The sequence below is a fragment of the Centruroides vittatus genome, unplaced genomic scaffold (genome assembly GCF_030686945.1).
Source record: "Centruroides vittatus isolate TY-2023 unplaced genomic scaffold, ASM3068694v2 contig_1695, whole genome shotgun sequence".
Taxonomy (NCBI): Eukaryota; Metazoa; Arthropoda; class Arachnida; order Scorpiones; family Buthidae; genus Centruroides; species Centruroides vittatus.
Genome location: NW_027121028.1, coordinates 364,837 through 384,173, shown reverse-complemented (window position 1 = coordinate 384,173; position 19,337 = coordinate 364,837). Strand labels below are relative to the sequence as shown.

General features: G+C 30.6%; 1 protein-coding gene across 1 annotated transcript in view; it reads left to right on the top strand.

The window, feature by feature from the left end:
* LOC136969030 (ATP-binding cassette sub-family C member 4-like) overlaps positions 1 to 19,337 on the top strand; it is a 44,977-nt gene that overhangs the window by 16,890 nt on the left and 8,750 nt on the right. The window contains exons 6-16 of the mRNA XM_067263101.1: positions 2,385 to 2,471; positions 3,663 to 3,854; positions 10,433 to 10,527; positions 10,628 to 10,714; positions 10,774 to 10,870; positions 13,509 to 13,697; positions 13,866 to 14,038; positions 15,862 to 16,142; positions 17,878 to 17,957; positions 18,541 to 18,691; positions 19,098 to 19,331. Coding sequence (XP_067119202.1) covers positions 2,385 to 2,471; positions 3,663 to 3,854; positions 10,433 to 10,527; positions 10,628 to 10,714; positions 10,774 to 10,870; positions 13,509 to 13,697; positions 13,866 to 14,038; positions 15,862 to 16,142; positions 17,878 to 17,957; positions 18,541 to 18,691; positions 19,098 to 19,331 — 1,666 coding nt within the window. The remainder of the gene's footprint in view (positions 1 to 2,384; positions 2,472 to 3,662; positions 3,855 to 10,432; positions 10,528 to 10,627; positions 10,715 to 10,773; positions 10,871 to 13,508; positions 13,698 to 13,865; positions 14,039 to 15,861; positions 16,143 to 17,877; positions 17,958 to 18,540; positions 18,692 to 19,097; positions 19,332 to 19,337) is intronic.

Genomic DNA, 19,337 nt, shown 5'->3' with positions numbered 1-19,337 from the left:
TCTGGAGAAAGCCTAAAAAGATAAGATGTAGGAGAAAGTTATAAAAAGACAAGACGTAGGAAAAAGGCAACCGATGACTAGACAAGACGATGCGAACATATTCTGTTTTTTAAAATCAAATCAAAATGAAGTTCGACACTCAGCCGCCAAAGTCGACATGGAAGAAAGTCAGGACTCACAAATGATTCGAATTATCAGGTCAAGGATCCCTGTAACGGACAGACAATGTGACCAAGGTGGTTATGTCAAAACGGAAGTAAAATGAATCAACATAGAAACAGGAGAAAACGAACTTAATTCGGGACAACCCTCTATATCCGAGTCCAGAGAAGACACATTGAAAGAAGTAGGTCAAGGTAAAGTTGTCGAACATTCAGAGACAACAGTTTGTACCAAATTGAACATCCTTGCAAGATGGATTCGAGCCTTGTTAGTTATAATTTCCTTGACCGTGCACATCCATGGAAAATAAACCGATACGACCAGTATTAGTAACCGACGTATCTACCGTAAGAATATCTTAGTCACCGCGACAAAGTCGCATCCCTTTTCCCATCTGTCCAACGACAACATTGTTGCAATTTAGACAGGCTCATTTAGATATAACGCAGGATGCGAATCTTGCCACGCTGCAAGATAATAGATCTTTTCACATGCTTTAGACAGCCACAAAAAATTTTTTGCTATAATTGAAAAACAATTTGAGAGAGAGAGAGAGAGAGAGTCTAGTAACACAGAGATTTGCATCACCCATTTCTGCAACCTAGGAATAAATTTGTGGTGATCTTTGAGAACTGTGACTGTCAACACTACAAGTGCAGCATCCAGTGAGAACAATTCCGCAGAAAATAGCTGCATCGAGTTATGACCGACGTTATGACAAGGTCAACGTCCGAATGCTTTCCATAGCAACCATCAACTAACAACTGACACCTCCGTCGCTAAGAACTATAACAGTAGGTCAACCAACCCGCCTCTGGGACACTTTCAGATATGCTATTGGCACCAAAACCAAAGTTTAGATGTTACGCGTGAACCAGTTGAATTTGTTACGTTAGGAAAAATTTTTCTTATTGTCAGGACAGGAACCCATTTGTAAAGTTTAGAATAAACAAATGCATGTCGGTGCCGAAATTAATGGCAAATTGACAATGTCGGGTGAAACGACGTTAAAGAGAGAGAAAATTCCAAATAATAAAATTATACTAACAAGTATAATTTTAAAGAAAGCGGCAAATGGTGTGAAATTCGCGATTTTAACGCACTTGTCAGGAAAAAAGAAGGTGTAAATAACTCCGATAAAAAAAACAGAGAATTAAACGCCGGGTGTATGAACAAGTGATGGGACAGATGACACATAAGTGTGAAAAAAATGCAAGTCATCGTCAACAAGGGATGATCAAGTGGCTCCATTCCCACGACGATTGTATAAAAAAGCGAAACTTGTGCCTGTCGATCTTCGTGTCAAAAAATGGAACCCCATTGGAGAAGACACATGACCGCCATTCTTCAGTTTACAGTCTGATCTCGCATAGAGGTAATTGTTATAACTCTGTAAACTCACTCCCCCCAAAGACAGAATTAAGCTTTAGGCATAGCCGACCTTATTAGAATTGTAAACTTATATTTAATCGCATATAATCGCATTTTATCGAGTAGTATCTTAGATGCATAGCCTTGTAACCAATTTTGTTGTTAATCTAGTTAATGAATAAATGTTTTATTTGTCAAGACCTGTCTTCTGTAAATTTAAGGACACCTGTCCACTTACTGACGCACACTCTCCCCACTCCTTTTTTGCCCTCCTAGCCATCCGAAGCAACATCCAAGTTGGGTTTCGCTAACTCGTGCAGTGCAAATGGTCAGCAAGGAGTAACCCTTGACGCTCTGCTTATCTCACACACGAAAACTGGTAGGTGGCCCCTTGCTTGACTTCTCACACATGACTTTCTATACATTACATGATCTTTTCTATGTATATAATATTTGGTTTCAATTTCTGATAAAAATCCATCATGTTTTGGGTTGCTGTGTTCACCCAAGTATTTTTTTACTTGTTACTGGTGGTGTGCAACGACAGAAAGGAGAAAGGAAAGTCAAAGGTTTTTCTTTGTGATATTTGTTGTTCTCCGTATTTTTACATTTCATGTTTACTAAATTTCTTACTTGCATTTCTATTTATAATAGCGTAATGTTGTTATATTTTTAGGACATGATTGCTTTTTACAGTCAAAATTGTAAATTATATTTTTAATAAATATAACATGAAGTAATTACTGATATTAAGAAACCTCATGTAATATGCTTTAAAGAATATTTTATTAACGTTTTTATTGCAATTTCGTTGTTTAATTTTATGTATTTTACAAATATATTTCCGTTAGAAAACCGGATCAACATTAAATGGGATTACGTTAAGTGTACAACCTGGAGAAATGTTAGCTGTTATTGGTTCAGTTGGATCAGGAAAGGTGATGATTTTACTTTTTACTGTTCGTATATAAAACTGTAGTATATACTTTAAAATTTAAAAATTTTGATTTTACCTGTACGTTTTTATTTTTTATTCAAAAAGCTTATTACGTCACATAATTGTGTATACTTATACACAATTAAAATACAAGTCAGTGACGGAGAAGTCGACCACATGATTTATTTATTTAAAAAATTATATGTAAAACGTGAACACATTAGAACACTTTAAATAACAAAGCAATAGAACAATGACATTTTCATTGATGTATGTCTGAAAGTTATAAATGTTACGTGGAATTCGAAAAGTTGTCAATGACAAATTCATCACTTGACATATTACTATTTTGTGATATCATCGCGAAGACGAATATCCTCTAAATGTTTTCCCATTATACTCACAGGCTATGCAATTTCTTTCTCATCATAATTCTCCACATTTTCTCTATAGACGAGCAATCTACTCTTCACACACGCCATAGGAGTACATTTATTTATTTCTAGCAAAGCGGCTTTCTGGTTACCTTAGCCATGTACAGTAGAACGTTATTTCGATAGGATGAGAATGAATCTGTAAAGAAGTCTCATAAAAAAACAGGTTGGTTTTGAAAAGGAAGACATAAACCTGTACCTTAATCATTCTATCATAGAAATATAGTTTACGTATACAACGAGCAGATATACACTCAAATAAAATTAACAATGCTTGCTTCTTGTTTCTATGTCAGCAACACTATTAGTTTTTTGACTTGTACTTACACAAATCTGCTTTGATCAATATTCCCAAAACAAATTCGGAAAATCAATTCGTAAGATAACAGAACCGATTTTCATTCAGCTGTTATTTAGAAGTGATGCTGTCTCGATCACCTAAAGTGACGTCACATTTTAACTCTGACAGCGATATGTACTGAATTGCCAAAATATAGTAGATATCGCTAGATATTGTGAAAAATTCGTACTTTTTAACTGAATTTCTGTGATATAGTAAACACATACTGCTACATGAGGAGAGGTAGTTCTATTGGATTTATTTACTAAATGGAATATATCACATAATTTTACTAATATTACTATATATTTTAAAAGCATTATTTTTGTTAAATAACATAATTTACTATTAATGTTTAAAATCATAATTACAATAGTATTTTTTCTCTTCACTAATCCAAAGTTTTTTCCCTCGTTAGACATCTTTATTAATGTCAATATTAGGAGAGATTCCAGTTATTTCTGGAAAAGTATCAGTGAAAGGAAAAATATCTTATTCTTCACAAGAAGCATGGATATTCAACGGAACAATTAGAGAAAATATAATATTTGGAGAAGAATATCAGGAAGAGAAATATAGAAAAGTTTTACACATAACAACCCTTGAGAAGGTAAAAACTTTATGTACTTTAACAACAAAAATTGCATTTTCAAGCAAAAGTTTGTTAGAAAAACTCTGTTTTTATAACTATGAAATATAAGGTCATTATTGGGCTGTCATTTAAAAAGATTGTAGATCAGTAAATTTTCACTGTCGTTCTTAACCTCCAAAATGTAATTAGAGATATGTACATGTAGACCAGATATGGAATGTCGACATGCGGGAGGGCCAGATTAACTATACACAAACAAGTGATAAAAGTTGGAACTTATGTTATTTTATAATTTCTCTCTTGAAAGGAGTTACATAGATGACCAGCAGGACTCCATTGCAAACGAAAAAGTAATATGTACAGGGGCAAAGCAGTACTAATTTAAGGTGGTTGGCATATCGAATATTTTATGTTAAATAGAAGGACGATTAAAAAATTCAGCTCGGCATTGTGATTTTATATAATTCTGTAGTTTTAATTACAGTGTAGAAAAACATGTAAAAGAAAAATTTATATCAAATAAGTTTGTACAATCCGTCATTAGCAATCACGAAAAACTTGTACTGATCCGTTTACTTTGAACTTATTTCTGTGTACAGTATCGCATGTCAGCACAAAGTAATAGTTAACCATGTTGTTCCAAAAGTAAACTCATAACCGAAGGGCAACAGATGTCATTAATTGTGTTTAGCATTGTATCGAGTGCATTGTATTTATTCTCAGTAATCTGGCAGCTAGAAAATCCGGCCCCATATGTAAAAGAAATGGCCAGATTAACCTCTTCAGGGGAACAGTCAGATGTGGCGCTACCACTCAGTTTTGAAGAAGAAACGTGGGATATTTTTTAAGAATTTTTCCATGCGTTTTTCTCATTTCCTTTTTGGAAAAAAAATTTTTAAACAGTTACGTCTAGTAAAGAAAAAATCTTTCTTTATTGTCACATAATTCTTTTATATGTTAATTTTTTTTCGTAATAATTTTTGGCTAAAATCTTTTTCTAAAATGTATATGAAATTCTTTTGTGATTTTTCATTCGTTACGATTTTTTCAAAAGTTTTGAATTTATTTTCAGTTTTATATAATTTTTTAAAGTTTTAGGCATTTAAGTCATGACGATTTTTTCCAACCTACAAATCAAATTCAACAAAATATAATTGGCAGTTAAGGAATTTCATCCGTAATGGTAGATGACGTAATGGCCGTTATGTTTACAACTACGATGCCTGGTGGCCTTTCCCCCCAGACTGAGAAGTGGGTGGAGGTCGTCTTGTGTTCTACTGTCAGTAGAAGTAACGTAATCATTGCAAATAAAAGAAAATCTTTTATGTAATTTTAAAATTCGTTTTTCAAATATACACCCAAATATTAAGGTTTAAAATATTAGCATTTGGTAAATAAAGTTACTTTACATATAATAAATTGAAATAAATTAAACTGTAAGAAACAACAAAACAATAAAAAATGTAGAAATACTTTTATATTCATCTTCACATTTATAACATATGTTATCGTCATTGACCGATATTTAATTTTAAAAATAATATTCATCATTGGCATGCATCAGAAAAAAAAGCATAACTTCCCTAAAACACACTTCACCGAGAGGGTCCGCTGCAGTCTGAAAAAGCCAACGCAATCCAATGTGTGACCTATTTTCTCTAACATAGTAAAAAGAAGTAATTTACAGTACAACGCTATACACATAAACACTACCCATAATAATCAAAACAAATTTTTAAAGTATAAGTTCTTCGAAAATCCTCCAATCGAACTTTGACGTAGTTCTACGTTATAGCACTAAATCAATAGACATGTCTAAATAACACGCTTATAAACACTAAAAAACATAAACGTTTCGAAATTAGAAGTACATAATTACATGCACAAATAAATTAGTAGTCCAATAATACATAATTTTGCCTATATCCAAGAATTATGTCCAAAGATCAGTTCTCATTAATTGTCGAAAAATAAATTATTTTTAACTTTTCTTTCTTTAAAGTAGCATATTCTGGAACAAGTTGTAAATTCACAATAAAATTTCTACCTTTTATCTGTTAAAAACAATGCAAAATGTATGGATCCGCGTAATAAAAATTTATCGCAGTGAACTTCAAAAGATAATGAGAACATACAAACAGTAAATCCACACTGTATGAAATCTGAACTGATGCATATGGGATAATCTGCAAATGCTCCTGTTCAATGTTACGTGAGCAAAAGTTCAATTATTCCAGAATAACCAAATAAAGTTTTAAAAAGTTGTTCCATGAAATCCGATGAATTTAATTAATACGCAATAACTAAATCTGTTTAAAGTTTAATAATTTACAATTATAATTATGCAAATTAGATATAAAAAAGATTATTGCGCAAAATCCAGTCACATTTAAATAATATAAAATGTCTAGATCTATTTAATAAAGATTAGTAATGTACTATCACAAATATGCAAATTAGATATCAGAAAGATCACTAGGAAATCTTCTGCCAAGTTGAGAAATATAAAACGATCACATGACCAAAAGTTAACACCAAGAAATATAAAGAATTATGTTTAAAATTTAATGTTTGTGTACAAATTAATAAATTTTGACAAATTTCATCAAAGACAACAGAATAATTTTCAGCTTACTTAAACTGTACAATAAATGATTATTTCTTCGAAAGAAGTCGATATGATCGTGCCAGATCGAGTTATTAAACAATCGAGTCGAGCCAGATCGTGTTATTAAACAATCACGTGACTTTTTTCCATTTTTATCTAGTTGAAACGGTATCTTTTACACGTTTCAGGCTTTTTGCCCCTCATCAATCAACTAAAATAAGTAAATAGTGTATACAGCATTAAAATGTTATTTTTTACAAGTAAATTGTACAAACATTTTAAAACACATGTATATAACCTACACGTACCAGTTTCCACCAATATGACACTTGTACACGATGACTTTGTATATCAGAAAGCCGAAAAATGAGGTGGATATAGAGACATAGTAAAATTCTTGTACATCTATTTAAAATAATAAAGCGATATTAAAAATACATGAAACATTCGGTATTAGCAGAATAAATTCTTGCTATCTATTATCTTCTTTCTCCTATCAGAGAGGATGAATGTACAGTACGTTTTCCAAGTTCATTCAAGTACATCCATTGGGACATTTGTATTGGCATAAATTTATAAAATTCTTCTTTTACTTGAATTTCTAGACAAATTTCTCAAATATAATCTTTTCTACTTTTTCGCTTAGTTTTGACTTTTTGCTATCAAGCGGTGTTTGGGTTGTTCGCAATGGTCAAAATTTACATAATGACGTAGAATAATTACAAAGGTTGAAACGAATTTAAGCCCTCTGGTGGTATTTTAAATGAAAATATTTTTAAAAGTTTTAATCTATAATATATTTAACCAGTTTTTTATTTATGTTTATGCTTACTTTTTTATTTATACGATTTTTTTGAGTTGAGTATTGGCTAGACTTTCTTTGAATTTTCTATTATATGTGTTTTTCTGTTTGTATAGAATTTTGGTGTTGTTTTTATCAATATTACAACTATTTATGTGGCAATAGATTAATATTTCTTTTATTTCTTTTACCCGTGCATTTATCAGTCAAATTGGTTGAACACGATCTCGTGTTCAACACGTCAAAAAAAAAAATATATTAGAACACAGTTTCACAACAAATGATTACTAATCTTTATTAAACTGGTCCAGACATTTTATATTATTTAAATTTGACTAGATTAATAAAATAATTATATAAAATTTTTAGTGTTTAGCAGCAAAGTTTCAATGGCAGGAGACATTGTAAGTTCTCCCATGATGTATAGTTGGTAAAAGATTTTGCGCAGTGATTTTTTTATATTAGGTCTACCGGAATGTTCTGTTCGTTTTTAGAATAAAACGAAATAATAAATTTTCCATACCTTGAATAAACTTTATTGAATAATATAACTTCCATCATTGTTTATGACATCTTGCCAGCAGGATGGCAATTTTTATATCCCATTTTTAAAAAATGCCTTATCCCTAGAGGCGAAAAATTGAACCAGTGCTTGTTTGATATCTTCTTTGTTTTTGAACATTTTGCCCTGCAAAAAATTTTGTAAGGACAGAAAGAAGTGGTAATCGGAGGGTGCTAGGTCCAGGGAGTGTGGTGGATGTGGCAGAATTTCCCAGCCTAACTCTGAGAGTTTCTGACGAGTTCCCAAAGCAGTATGTGGCCTGGCATTATCACGAAGCAGTATGATGTCCTTCCTATTGAACATCGCCGGCCTCTTTTCTTGGAGTGCTGTTTTTAAATTATCCAATTGCTGACAGTACTTCTCCGAATTTAGCTTTTCATTCAGTTTCAACAGCTCAAAATGTATTGATCCTCAAACGTCCCGTCCATCCTCAAATGTCCCACTAAGTTCACTGCGGTAAATTTTTATTACGTGGATTGATAAATTTTGCATTGTTTTTAATGGATACAAGGTGAAAAGTTTACTGTGAATTTAGAACTTGTTTCAGAATATGCTGCTTTACAGAAAGAAGAGTTGAAAATAATTTATTTTTCTACAATTAGCGAGAACTGATCTTTGGACATAATGCTTGGATATAAGCAAAAATATGTATTATTGAACTACTAATTTATTTGTGCATATAACTATATACTTCTAATTTCGAAAATTTGTGGTTTTTAGTATTTAGATTGTTAATTAGCATCTCTACTGATTATATAAAATCTACTCCTATTATATAAAACAACGTCAAAGAAGAATAAAAAGTTCAATTAGCAAGTAGTCCCTTTATTGGCAAATTCATTTGTTGGTAGAGTTTTTTACATTTGAAGTGTAATTCAAAGAAAATGAATGGATGTAAATATAGAAAGTAGAATATGGCACGACTAATATAAAAGAAGTATTATTACGTATTACTCGATCAGAAAATGTTAGAAAAATTTATACTTTAACAATTTTGTTTCGATTATTATGGCCTAGTGTTTATATCGAAAATATTTTTCAGTTATATTTGTAATCACAGTTACAAATTTTGTAAAATTTAGCTTGATATAATAATATATCATTCGAATAGTAATGGCACTTAAAATATTTACAGGATTAATTAAAGTTGTTGAAGTTTGTTTGAGGAAACCGATTAAGGCAAGCTTATCGGCAGTTATATAATGAACTGAATTTCAGTTAATTAGTTCACCTTGTATGTTTCGATCTAGTTTTTTCGTAATATTACGATATACAAACTTTTGATTTTGTAAATTGTATTATACTAAAAAATAAAGTTTTATGTAATTTTCCTACTTAATGATGTATTTTTAATGTTTCCGAACTAAATAATACTTATTAAATTGAAATTCAAGCTTTACAAACTACTGAGAATATTAGAGAAGACTGTTTTACTGTAAATTACTATGTCTTATTACGTTTTACTCTAATGTTAGTTTCAGAAAAAGTAGGTCGGACAAGGACCGTTAGACTGATGACGTAGACTGTCTCTTTTCCAGGTTGCATCGGATCTCTGGCGATAGCGTGATTTACGGAAGACAAACCTATTTTTTTCTGACGCCAGCCAATTAGGAATATTAATTTTTTTAACCAATCAAATGATGGCGGGAGGTGTAAATTCGATTTATTTCGATAGATGGCTTTCTAAAATTTATATTTATTTTAATTATTTTTCTTTTATTGTAATTTTTCGTGAACTAAAAGATATTCCAAAACAAAGTTGGAGAATCCAACTACTCGTGAAAATTCTAAGACTTCACGAAATGGTGCAGGTATTTCATATGAATTTTTTGCGAATATATTTGTCGTTCGCCACTGCCACATGATCGCCTTGATGAATATATTTGTTGCTCACTGCTGAGTGGTTATCAATAGTGCACCGTATATGAAGATAGTCCATGATTAATAATATAGAAATTATCTCTAAATTTCTATAAGTTTTATGATAATTATTTATTGGCATCACCACAATACACCTTTAGTAGTGTCTTGCCTGCGTAAATAATACTTTTTCTGTCCAAATTGAACTAACCATTTATGTATGTACCTCTTTTTAAGAGAAAACTTTTTAATTGAAATAATGTGACTTTCATCTATAAAGTTATTCAGAAACTCCTGCTATAAGCTTTCTATATCTGGTCAAGACTTTCATCTGTCTAACACTGTTCAGAAGATGAAGGTTGGACAGAGAGACAGACAGAGAAAGACAAATGAGACCGAAGGTTTATAAGTCTATAATATATAAAAATTGTAGCCCAAATTTTCTTTAGTTTCAGAAACCGCATTTACTTACCTTTTATTCACTTCATGCTCCAGAATTCACCTTGGTGACAATCTGATCTTTTGTCTTATGTTACTTAGTGTAATGTATAAAATGTTCTTTTAATACATGAAATTATATCTAGTTAATGGATAAAACTCCTTTAAAAATCGAAAGTGAATGATATCTTATGAACATGAAGTAAATTAATGGTAATTTTTTCTTCAATTTTAATTAATACGTAAATTATAATTTGGAATTTTAAAATTGTTGACATATTTTTTAAAAATATAATTAAAGTATGCTGTATTTTTGTCATTGGCAGGATATACGCTCATTTCCTAATGGAGATTCAACACTAGTTGGAGAAAGAGGAGTGATAATGAGTGGTGGGCAGAAGGCAAGGATTAATCTAGCAAGGTAAAATTAGTCTTATTTTAGCAAAATATTTTTATAAGTACCGCTATTAATGCGTATTATAATACATTTATTTTTCTTATATTTATATACACTTTTTCAGAGCGCTATATCTAGATGCAGACATCTTTTTACTCGATGATCCATTGAGTGCCGTTGATGTTCCAGTAGCCAGACATTTGTTTCAAAAGTAGATATTTAAATAGAAATAGTCTTTTCTTTATATATTTTATATTTCCTTTATTTCAGGTGTATAATGGAATACTTGAACGATAAAGTTTGCATTTTAGTTACTCATCAAACACAGTTTTTGAATTCTACAACTAAGGTTTTAATGCTAAACGGGGTAAGAAAATAAGTTTGCCTATGTGTATTTTAACGCTTTAATTTAGTAATATTGTGATTGATTTAGAAAAAATTATGAAGTTTCTCTAATACAATATTTAATACATATAATGCATTAATCTAGTACCATTCTCTGCCTACTATGATGATTAATATTTCTTACTTGAAAATAAAAATATTAGCGTTAATTAAGTATAAACTAATTATGTGGTAATAGCTTTCATATGATTTTACAATTACATTCTTTATATATAACACGTTTAGTCTCTAGCCCGAGTATATTTGGGCAAGACGTGCGCTTGCGAAGCGGTGTTTGGGTTGTTCGCAACGGTCAAAATTTACATAATGACATAGAATAATTACAAAGGTTGAAACGAATTTAAGCCCTCTGGTGGTATTTTAGATGAAAATATTTTCAAAAGTTTTAATTTATAATATATTTAACCAGTTTTTATTTATGTTTATGCTTACTTTTTTATTTATACAAAGTTTTGAGTTGAGTATTGGCTAGACTATCTTTGAATTTTCTATTATATGTGTTTCTCTGTTTGTATAGAATTTTGGTGTTGTTTTTATCAATATTACAACTATTTATGAGGCAATAGATTAATATTTCTTTTATTTCTTTTACCCATGCATTTATCGGTCGAATTGGTTGAACACGATCTCGTGTTGAACACTTCTAGAGAAAATATATTAGAACACAGTTTCAAAACAAATGATTACTAATCTTTATTAAACTGATCCAGACATTTTATATTATTTAAATTTGACTAGATTAATAAAATAATTATATAAAATTTTTAGTGTTTAGCAGCAAAGTTTCAACGGCAGAAGACATTGTAAGTTCTCCCATGATATATGGTTGGAAAAAGATTTTGCGCAGTGACTTTTTTATATCTAATTTGCATAACTATAATGGTAAATTATTAATCTTTATTCAACAGATTTAGTTATTGTGTATTTATTAAATTCATCGGATTTCATAGAAGATCTTTTCAAATCTGTATATCCTGGAATAATTTAACTTTTGGTCACATGACATTGGACAGGCGCATTTGCAGATTATCCCATATGCATCAGTTTGCACCAGATTTCATACAGTGCAGTTCGTTGTTCGTGTCTTCTCGTTACCTTTCAAAGTTCACTGCGATAAATTTTTATCATGTGGATCGATAAATTTTGCGTTGTTTTTAATGGATAAAAGGTGAAAAGTTTGTTTGATTGGGCAACAATCAATAATCTCTCTCGAAAACGTTCTATGCACTATATTACTTAGGAAAAGCTTATTTTGTATTCTATTGGATGATTTTTATGACCTCAGCAAATTTTAAAATTAGCCATCCAATAGAAGTGTTTTTTTTTTTTTTTTTAAACCATTTTCTTGGTTTCCCTCCTATAGAAACATTACAAATGACCGATAATTTCGTGACGTATTTGAGTGTTAACGGTAACTAATGATTATCTGTCTAAAAACCTTTTTTCCTCTGAGACTTACATGAGAATATCTCACCGACTTTAACAAACAGCTGATCTCAAGGACATATAGCTCTGTACACCGTGCACGTGATCTGTAACAATTTTTTTATGTGAAAGACAGTCTGTTGCTAAATAATATGTAGTAAAGAAAATAAAGTTTTATGCTTAAATTTTTTAGAAATGTATTTCATAAAATGGTGTATTATTAATTTTCTTTAATAATTCGTGGGTGTTTTTCCTGTAAAGCACAAAAAAACAATGTTAGGTTAGTGAGATTATGTGTAGCATATAATGCAATAAATAATAAGAAACTGGTATAAAAATTATTAGAAAATAACTAAATACATTCGAGTATTTACAGTAACTAGTTCAGACATGTGGAAAATCTATTCCCCCTCGAACGTTGTTTGGAACATCCTGCGAAACTTTACAATCAGCTGATTTCAAGGACATCGATTGTTTCCTTGCTAATAGTGGCTTTTAAGGGCTTATCAAAAGTTGTAGGCTCGCGGCTCATTGTTCGTTGTCTGATGCATATATCGACCCCATTTAAAATTGCGCCTTTAGCCGTTCATCCAATTCTTTACTTTGGACTCTTTGAATGACAGCAGCTTCCGCGTCATTTGCGCCAGGTTCCGGCATGATTTCTATTTTCATCGCTAATGCCTGAAGTCAGCAGGATATGTCTGAACATCTTACTCTTTTTTTTTTTTGTTTGCAGGCATAGAATCTAAATAGTCTAAAGGAAAATGGCTGGCGGTCAATGTGCTCTATCATTAATCGTTTAAATTCATCGAACCTGTCTACCTCTTTAATTATTAGGTTTATATGTGTGAAATTCTTACAAATATTGCGAATATACTAAAATATACTAGTAAGTGTAAAAAACAACAAAAATAGTCACTACAACCGTTCCAATTATGAATTACACATAATTAATAGTGTGTAATAATCTGTTACAATTCTCTTTACAATGACAGTTCATCAAATATTACTATATTCATATTAGGCAGTCTGTAGACGCCAAAAAATTTTGTTTGTTTTAATATATGTTTTATTTTTCCACGTGTACTATAGTGTTTTGCTCCAGTATCCATCTTTTTTATTATGTAGAATTCGAAAATTGTTAACGTATATAAATATATATTCTTTTATTTTAGGGAAATTGTGAATTAATTGGCAGTTATTATGAAGCCGGAAACTTAGAAAAATATACAACAAATTTATCAGAACAGGAAACAACTGAACAGTACATGGAGTTTGGAAATTTCTGTTACACTCAAAAAGAAATTGCAAACAATTATCATAACGTGTCTTATGAAATACAAGAAACTAGGGATGAAAATGAAGTAAGAATTTCTTTGAAATGTTGTTAAATTGTTTATGATTATTTATTATTTAAAGGGAAAATGTGATCTGAATACAAAGCATCCTTGTTATTAATAAATAATACGAACATATTTCTTTTCATTTGTTTTATTCTTACTAAAATAGCATATGCAAATTATTTCCTGTAGATAACGAAATATAATAAAGTACAAGAAGATGAACGAGTTGGAGTTGTAGGATTATCTGCATACAAAGCTTATTTCAATGCAGGAGCGGGTTTCTTCTTCAAGATGCTTATAATATTTATGTTAATTATATCACAAATCGTTTTCAGTGTCAGTGATTATTGGTTAATTATATGGTAATATATTTTCATTATTTAATTTTCATACTTTTATTCATAGATTAATAATGTCATTCATAACATTACAAAATTATCAGTTAAAGTGCATTCACTATTGTCTAAAATAAACGTACTTTAATGCCAACAGTGGCATTAAAGTACGTTTATTTTAGACAATAGTGAATGCACTTTAACTGATAATTTAACAGAATTTACAGGCAACAGTGCCTGTAAATTCTGATTTACTATTTCATCTGTTGCTGTCTTGTGTACTACTTATTTATTACTTTTAGAATATTTTTAAAAATCGTTATGATTTCGAAAAAAATTGAAATTTTTGCGCCTTAATATTACGTTATAATATACAAAAATTGAAACCTGTTACATGCCAGAATGAAAAAGTATGAAATATAATATACATAATATTATAACCAATGTATTTTTTTAAAAATAATTTTTACATTTGTAACATACTAATAAAAAGCTTGTCTAAAAAGGTGCCATATTTAAGTCTTCACGTGCTGCCAAATGCTCTATTCACATATATAGGTACAAGAATTACTTCTTGCAATGATGCAAGTACGGAGTTCATCTCTCCGGATCCGTTAGATACAGAGATCGCCTTTTCTTGTTTCTAACAATTGCAAGGATCGCTCGTCTGTCGAGTTCTGTGTCAATTTGATCGCGATGAGACAAATTCGCGTGACGTTTAAGTAAGCCACTGCAATCTTTTCAGCTATGCTTTCCCTCCACTTTCTTTCCTGTATAAGAAAGCTGATTTGTTTCTCATTTTTATCACATCCATTATGTCTTATCTCATCCTGTCGTTTTTACAACATTTAACATACTCGTTCTATACTCAAGACATTGGTTCTTTCTTGTATGTAATTGCAATTGTCATATTTGCTTGTTATACGATAGCCTTGAACCATTTCTCACAGTGAGCAGACAGAGACCCTGCACGTTGCTTCCAGGTTATGCCGTAGCATGGGTATTTTTTCTCACGATCTGCTTAATTATATACCAAACGTAATTCATGAATTTTTAATTTTAGACGCTCTGCCAGAATTTCATAGCATTTGAAGTGTATGACAAAATGTTGATTGGCGACGTTGCAGAAAGCTTACAGCAGTGCTTCACCATCCTTAATTGCTGATGCTGAAATGTCAGTGCACCAATGCGGTACCTAATTTCCAACTCGATCATCTCTTGCATAATTTACAATAAAATGGCATTGTTTCCTTACTTCATTGACATAGATCTATTCCATTCTGTATCATGTTTTTGTATGTTTCTAGTGAATTACATCGACGGTCGCCATGTTGCTTTTATTATGCTAAAGGTTGCAGTTAATTAACCAATGAAACAGCCAACTCTAATTCTCAAGGTAGATGAAAAACGTAAAATCATATTTAGGCAATTTTGTCTTTAGTTTTTCATTTCTTATTTTAAATTGTAATTAGAAAATATAACATCTGCTGGGGTGAAGCTTAGTCCGAAATGCTGAAATGTAGGCATACAGAATTACGTCACATTAAAGGTGTTTTACCTAAAACTTGTGTGATTCACTTTTTGCGGGGGGATAACAAGTCCTATTACACAAAAACGTCCATATTGACCAACACATAATATGTCTTCAGGTACATTTTAGCATCGAGCAAAACCATAAATTTTAACTGATAAGCTGGTGTCGCACATTGCAACCAGTTACACACTTGAATATATCAATTACTAATTTATAGTAATTATCCACCGAATCATAGTATTTTTACATCTATTTTAATTTAATTATAAAGTGGATTTGTTGATTTAAAAATAATTTATTTCATAATAAATTTTAGCTTACAAGACGAAAGAAGATATATTCAAAATGTAGGAAAATCAGAAAACTTTACCTCAAAAATAGTGACTATTAACAACACCAAAGATGAAAACTTTTATCAAACTCATAAATTTAACTTTTACATTTATTTTGGATTCGTATCAGTAATATTATTAACGGCAATGTCATCTGCCTCATTATTATACGAACTCTTTGTTGCTGCCTCTATAAAACTCCACAACAATATGTTTCGTTGTATTATACGTACTCCAATTTCTTTTCTGAATAACAATCCCATTGGTAAGTAAAAAAATATAATTATTAATTGAATTATTAGGTTAATAATTGATTTGTTTTATAAAACCGTGTCTTGTTCTATAATTTAGACTTGATAAACACTAATGTTGTGTGTTTTTTCTTCAAAGACACACAACATTAGTGTTTATCAAGTCTAGGTTAATAATTGTTTAGTGAAATTTACAAATTATATATATGCAATTTTCCAATAATACAAATTTGTTACAGTATGTAATATCCTATTCCTATTTTAAATTGAATACCTTGTAGCAGGAACATGATTTTAACCTAAGTTTTTTGGGAAAGTTAACTTAAAGTTTCGAATTTTCTCTACATTTTAGGACAGGATTACATATGATTCAGCTTCGATTAACGTATGAATGTCTAATAAAACGTTCATAACTATCTATGAAAGCTTAGGGCAGGAGACTTAAAATATCTGTTGTACTTTACGTTTCTTAAATTTCAACTTAAATTTCAGAAAATTTGGCATTTTGGTAGTCTGCATTTCTTTGGTCTAGTTGAGAGCGGATTAATCCTTTATATGCTTTTATGACTCAATGTCATAATCACACTTGGACTGGCATATGAATACAGTATTGTACAGTACAGTACATTACAATAGTAAGAAGCCTGGCACTTGACAGAATAAACAGCACAATTAGAACCCGACTTCGTACGCTTTCCTCTTATTAATGTTGTATGCATATTAACAACGTTGATATAATTTACACACACTGGTGATTAAGCATTCCTTTGATTGATCAATGTACAACGATAGATTACTATCTGTCTTTGCATATATACTCACATCACTTGCAAGAAACAAATAAATATTTACACATATATATGATTACAGAAATAATAATAAATACAGTAGACTCTCGTATAACGCGGGGGATACGTTCCACGTTGTAGGAAATCGCGTTATACGGGAGTCTACTGTATACATTTATAAAAGTACAGTCAAACCTGTTTTTATGCGGTCTTTTTTGTGCGATTTTTTATTTGTGCGGTATAGTTTGCGACTAGTCTCGAGCGATTTGTCATGTCTCACGTTGACTTATTATAGCTAAATAAACTTATTATAGTAATATTATTGCATGAATATGCGAAAAATGAAATAATTTACTTTTTAAGTCAACAAAACACCACCTGGACAAAAATATGTAAAACAGACGATAGACCAGACGATGCAGTCAAGTACTGACATCTGTTCTGAATAAATTCTATTTCGTACGGTTATGAGTTATTTTCTATGTGAGACTTTTTTATGCAATCCCTATTGACCGCACAAAAAAATATATTTTTAATTGTGCTGCGAAAACTATTTTTTATAGCCACTCGTGAAGTTTCGTGCGATTTTTTATGCGGTTTCTATCCACCGCATAAAAACAGGTTTGACTGTAACATGTCTGTTATCTCAAGTCATTTTTGTTTGACACTTCTTCTCCTTTATGCCACACAGCGCTAAGAGGTTCTTTATCGTATTTTTCACAAGAAAAATAGTAATTCGGTGTATAGATATTCGGCTTGAGTTATTTGGAGAATTTTGTCCATAAAATTCCTAATATGGTCGACTGATCATTACGTCACACTTCAACAGCTGTTTCATAAATCTGAAACAGTATCAGCCATTTGGCTCCGTGCTTTTAAATTCAAATCTATTTTTGTTCGTAATAACAATTAAGTAAATAAGTTTAATTAAGTTTATATTTAAAATCTTTGTATTTTTCAGGCAAAATCCTAAATCGATTTTCAAGAGATACAAGCGGAATGGATGACGTGTTACCACTGGTTTTTCAAGACGCTGTCAGAGTAAGTTTAAATAAATAACTGATATTCTCAAATACTAAAACTGAGTTTTAAAATATGAAAACACATGATTATGCTGTAAATGAAATAGTATATTTCTACAAACTAGATAATATAATTAAATTTGATTACAGTTACGCAAAATTAGTACTCGTTTTGCAAAAACATTAGAATTTAATACAAAAGTTTGTAAATTGTTGTTTACGAAACAGAATTTTTAATTTTTCCAAAAGAACAATGTATGCAATTATCACCATTTGAAATCAGGAATTAATTATTACAAATCGTCAAACATTGGCATATCACTTTGTAAATTTTCTTAGTAATTTTATAGAATACCATGTGTTCCAAATTTAATTTTGTTATATTAATAACTTTACTGAGAATCAATATTTTGTTGTATTCTGATTAATCAGCACGTGTTCTTTTTTATTTGCACAAAACAAATTACACGTCTAATTCTTACATAGAAATCTGTCTCGTTAGATCAACTTTGATTTATTTGTAAAAATAACTGATCATTTATAATGTATAATATAAATAGAAAATTCAGTTCCTGTATATATCAATTTATTATATTTTTCAGTCATTTAGTATAGTATTCGGAATATTTGTTATCGAAGGAATTATTTGCCCTTATCTACTCATAGTAAAGTTCATACTTTTAATGTCATTTTACCATATGTGGACGATCTATTGCCATGTATTGAAAAGCATAAAATATCTGGAAGGAAAATGTAAGTATATTAAATACTGTGTGGCCATCTCAAAGTTTCTGAATTCAGAGCACTTTGTTGCCTTAAATAATAAGCGGATTGACACAAAAACTTGTATCAGAATATGCAAACATTGCGAATAAAGATTATGCGAAAAAAATTAGTTCAAAAACTTATTCTAATAGGCAATTCACAGAAGAAATCACGAAACAGAACGAAATAGATAACGAAGATTATCATTAAAACGATATTTTAATCTGTTATTAAAAACGTAACAAATAAAGTTGGCGAAAAATGTAACGTCTGTCTGCAAGAACTTGAATAAAATGCTCTGAATAGGGAAACTTTCGATGTTGTGTTGAACTATTAAATATATTCCCGCGGAAAGTGATTTCAGATATATTCTATAATTACTTTGTTTTAACAGCGAGGAGTCCAGTATTTTCTCATCTGAGTGTATCCCTTTACGGGCTTACAACAATCAGAGCATTTAATGTCGAAAATAAATTCAAATCAACATTTAACGAATACCAGGATAAGCACACTGCAACGTGGTTCATTTACGTGGCATTGAATCGGTGGAATTGCACTTACAGTCAAATTATATGTTTTCTGAATATTATTGTCACGATTGTAGTTTTCTGTATCACAATGCCTTCGAGTAAGT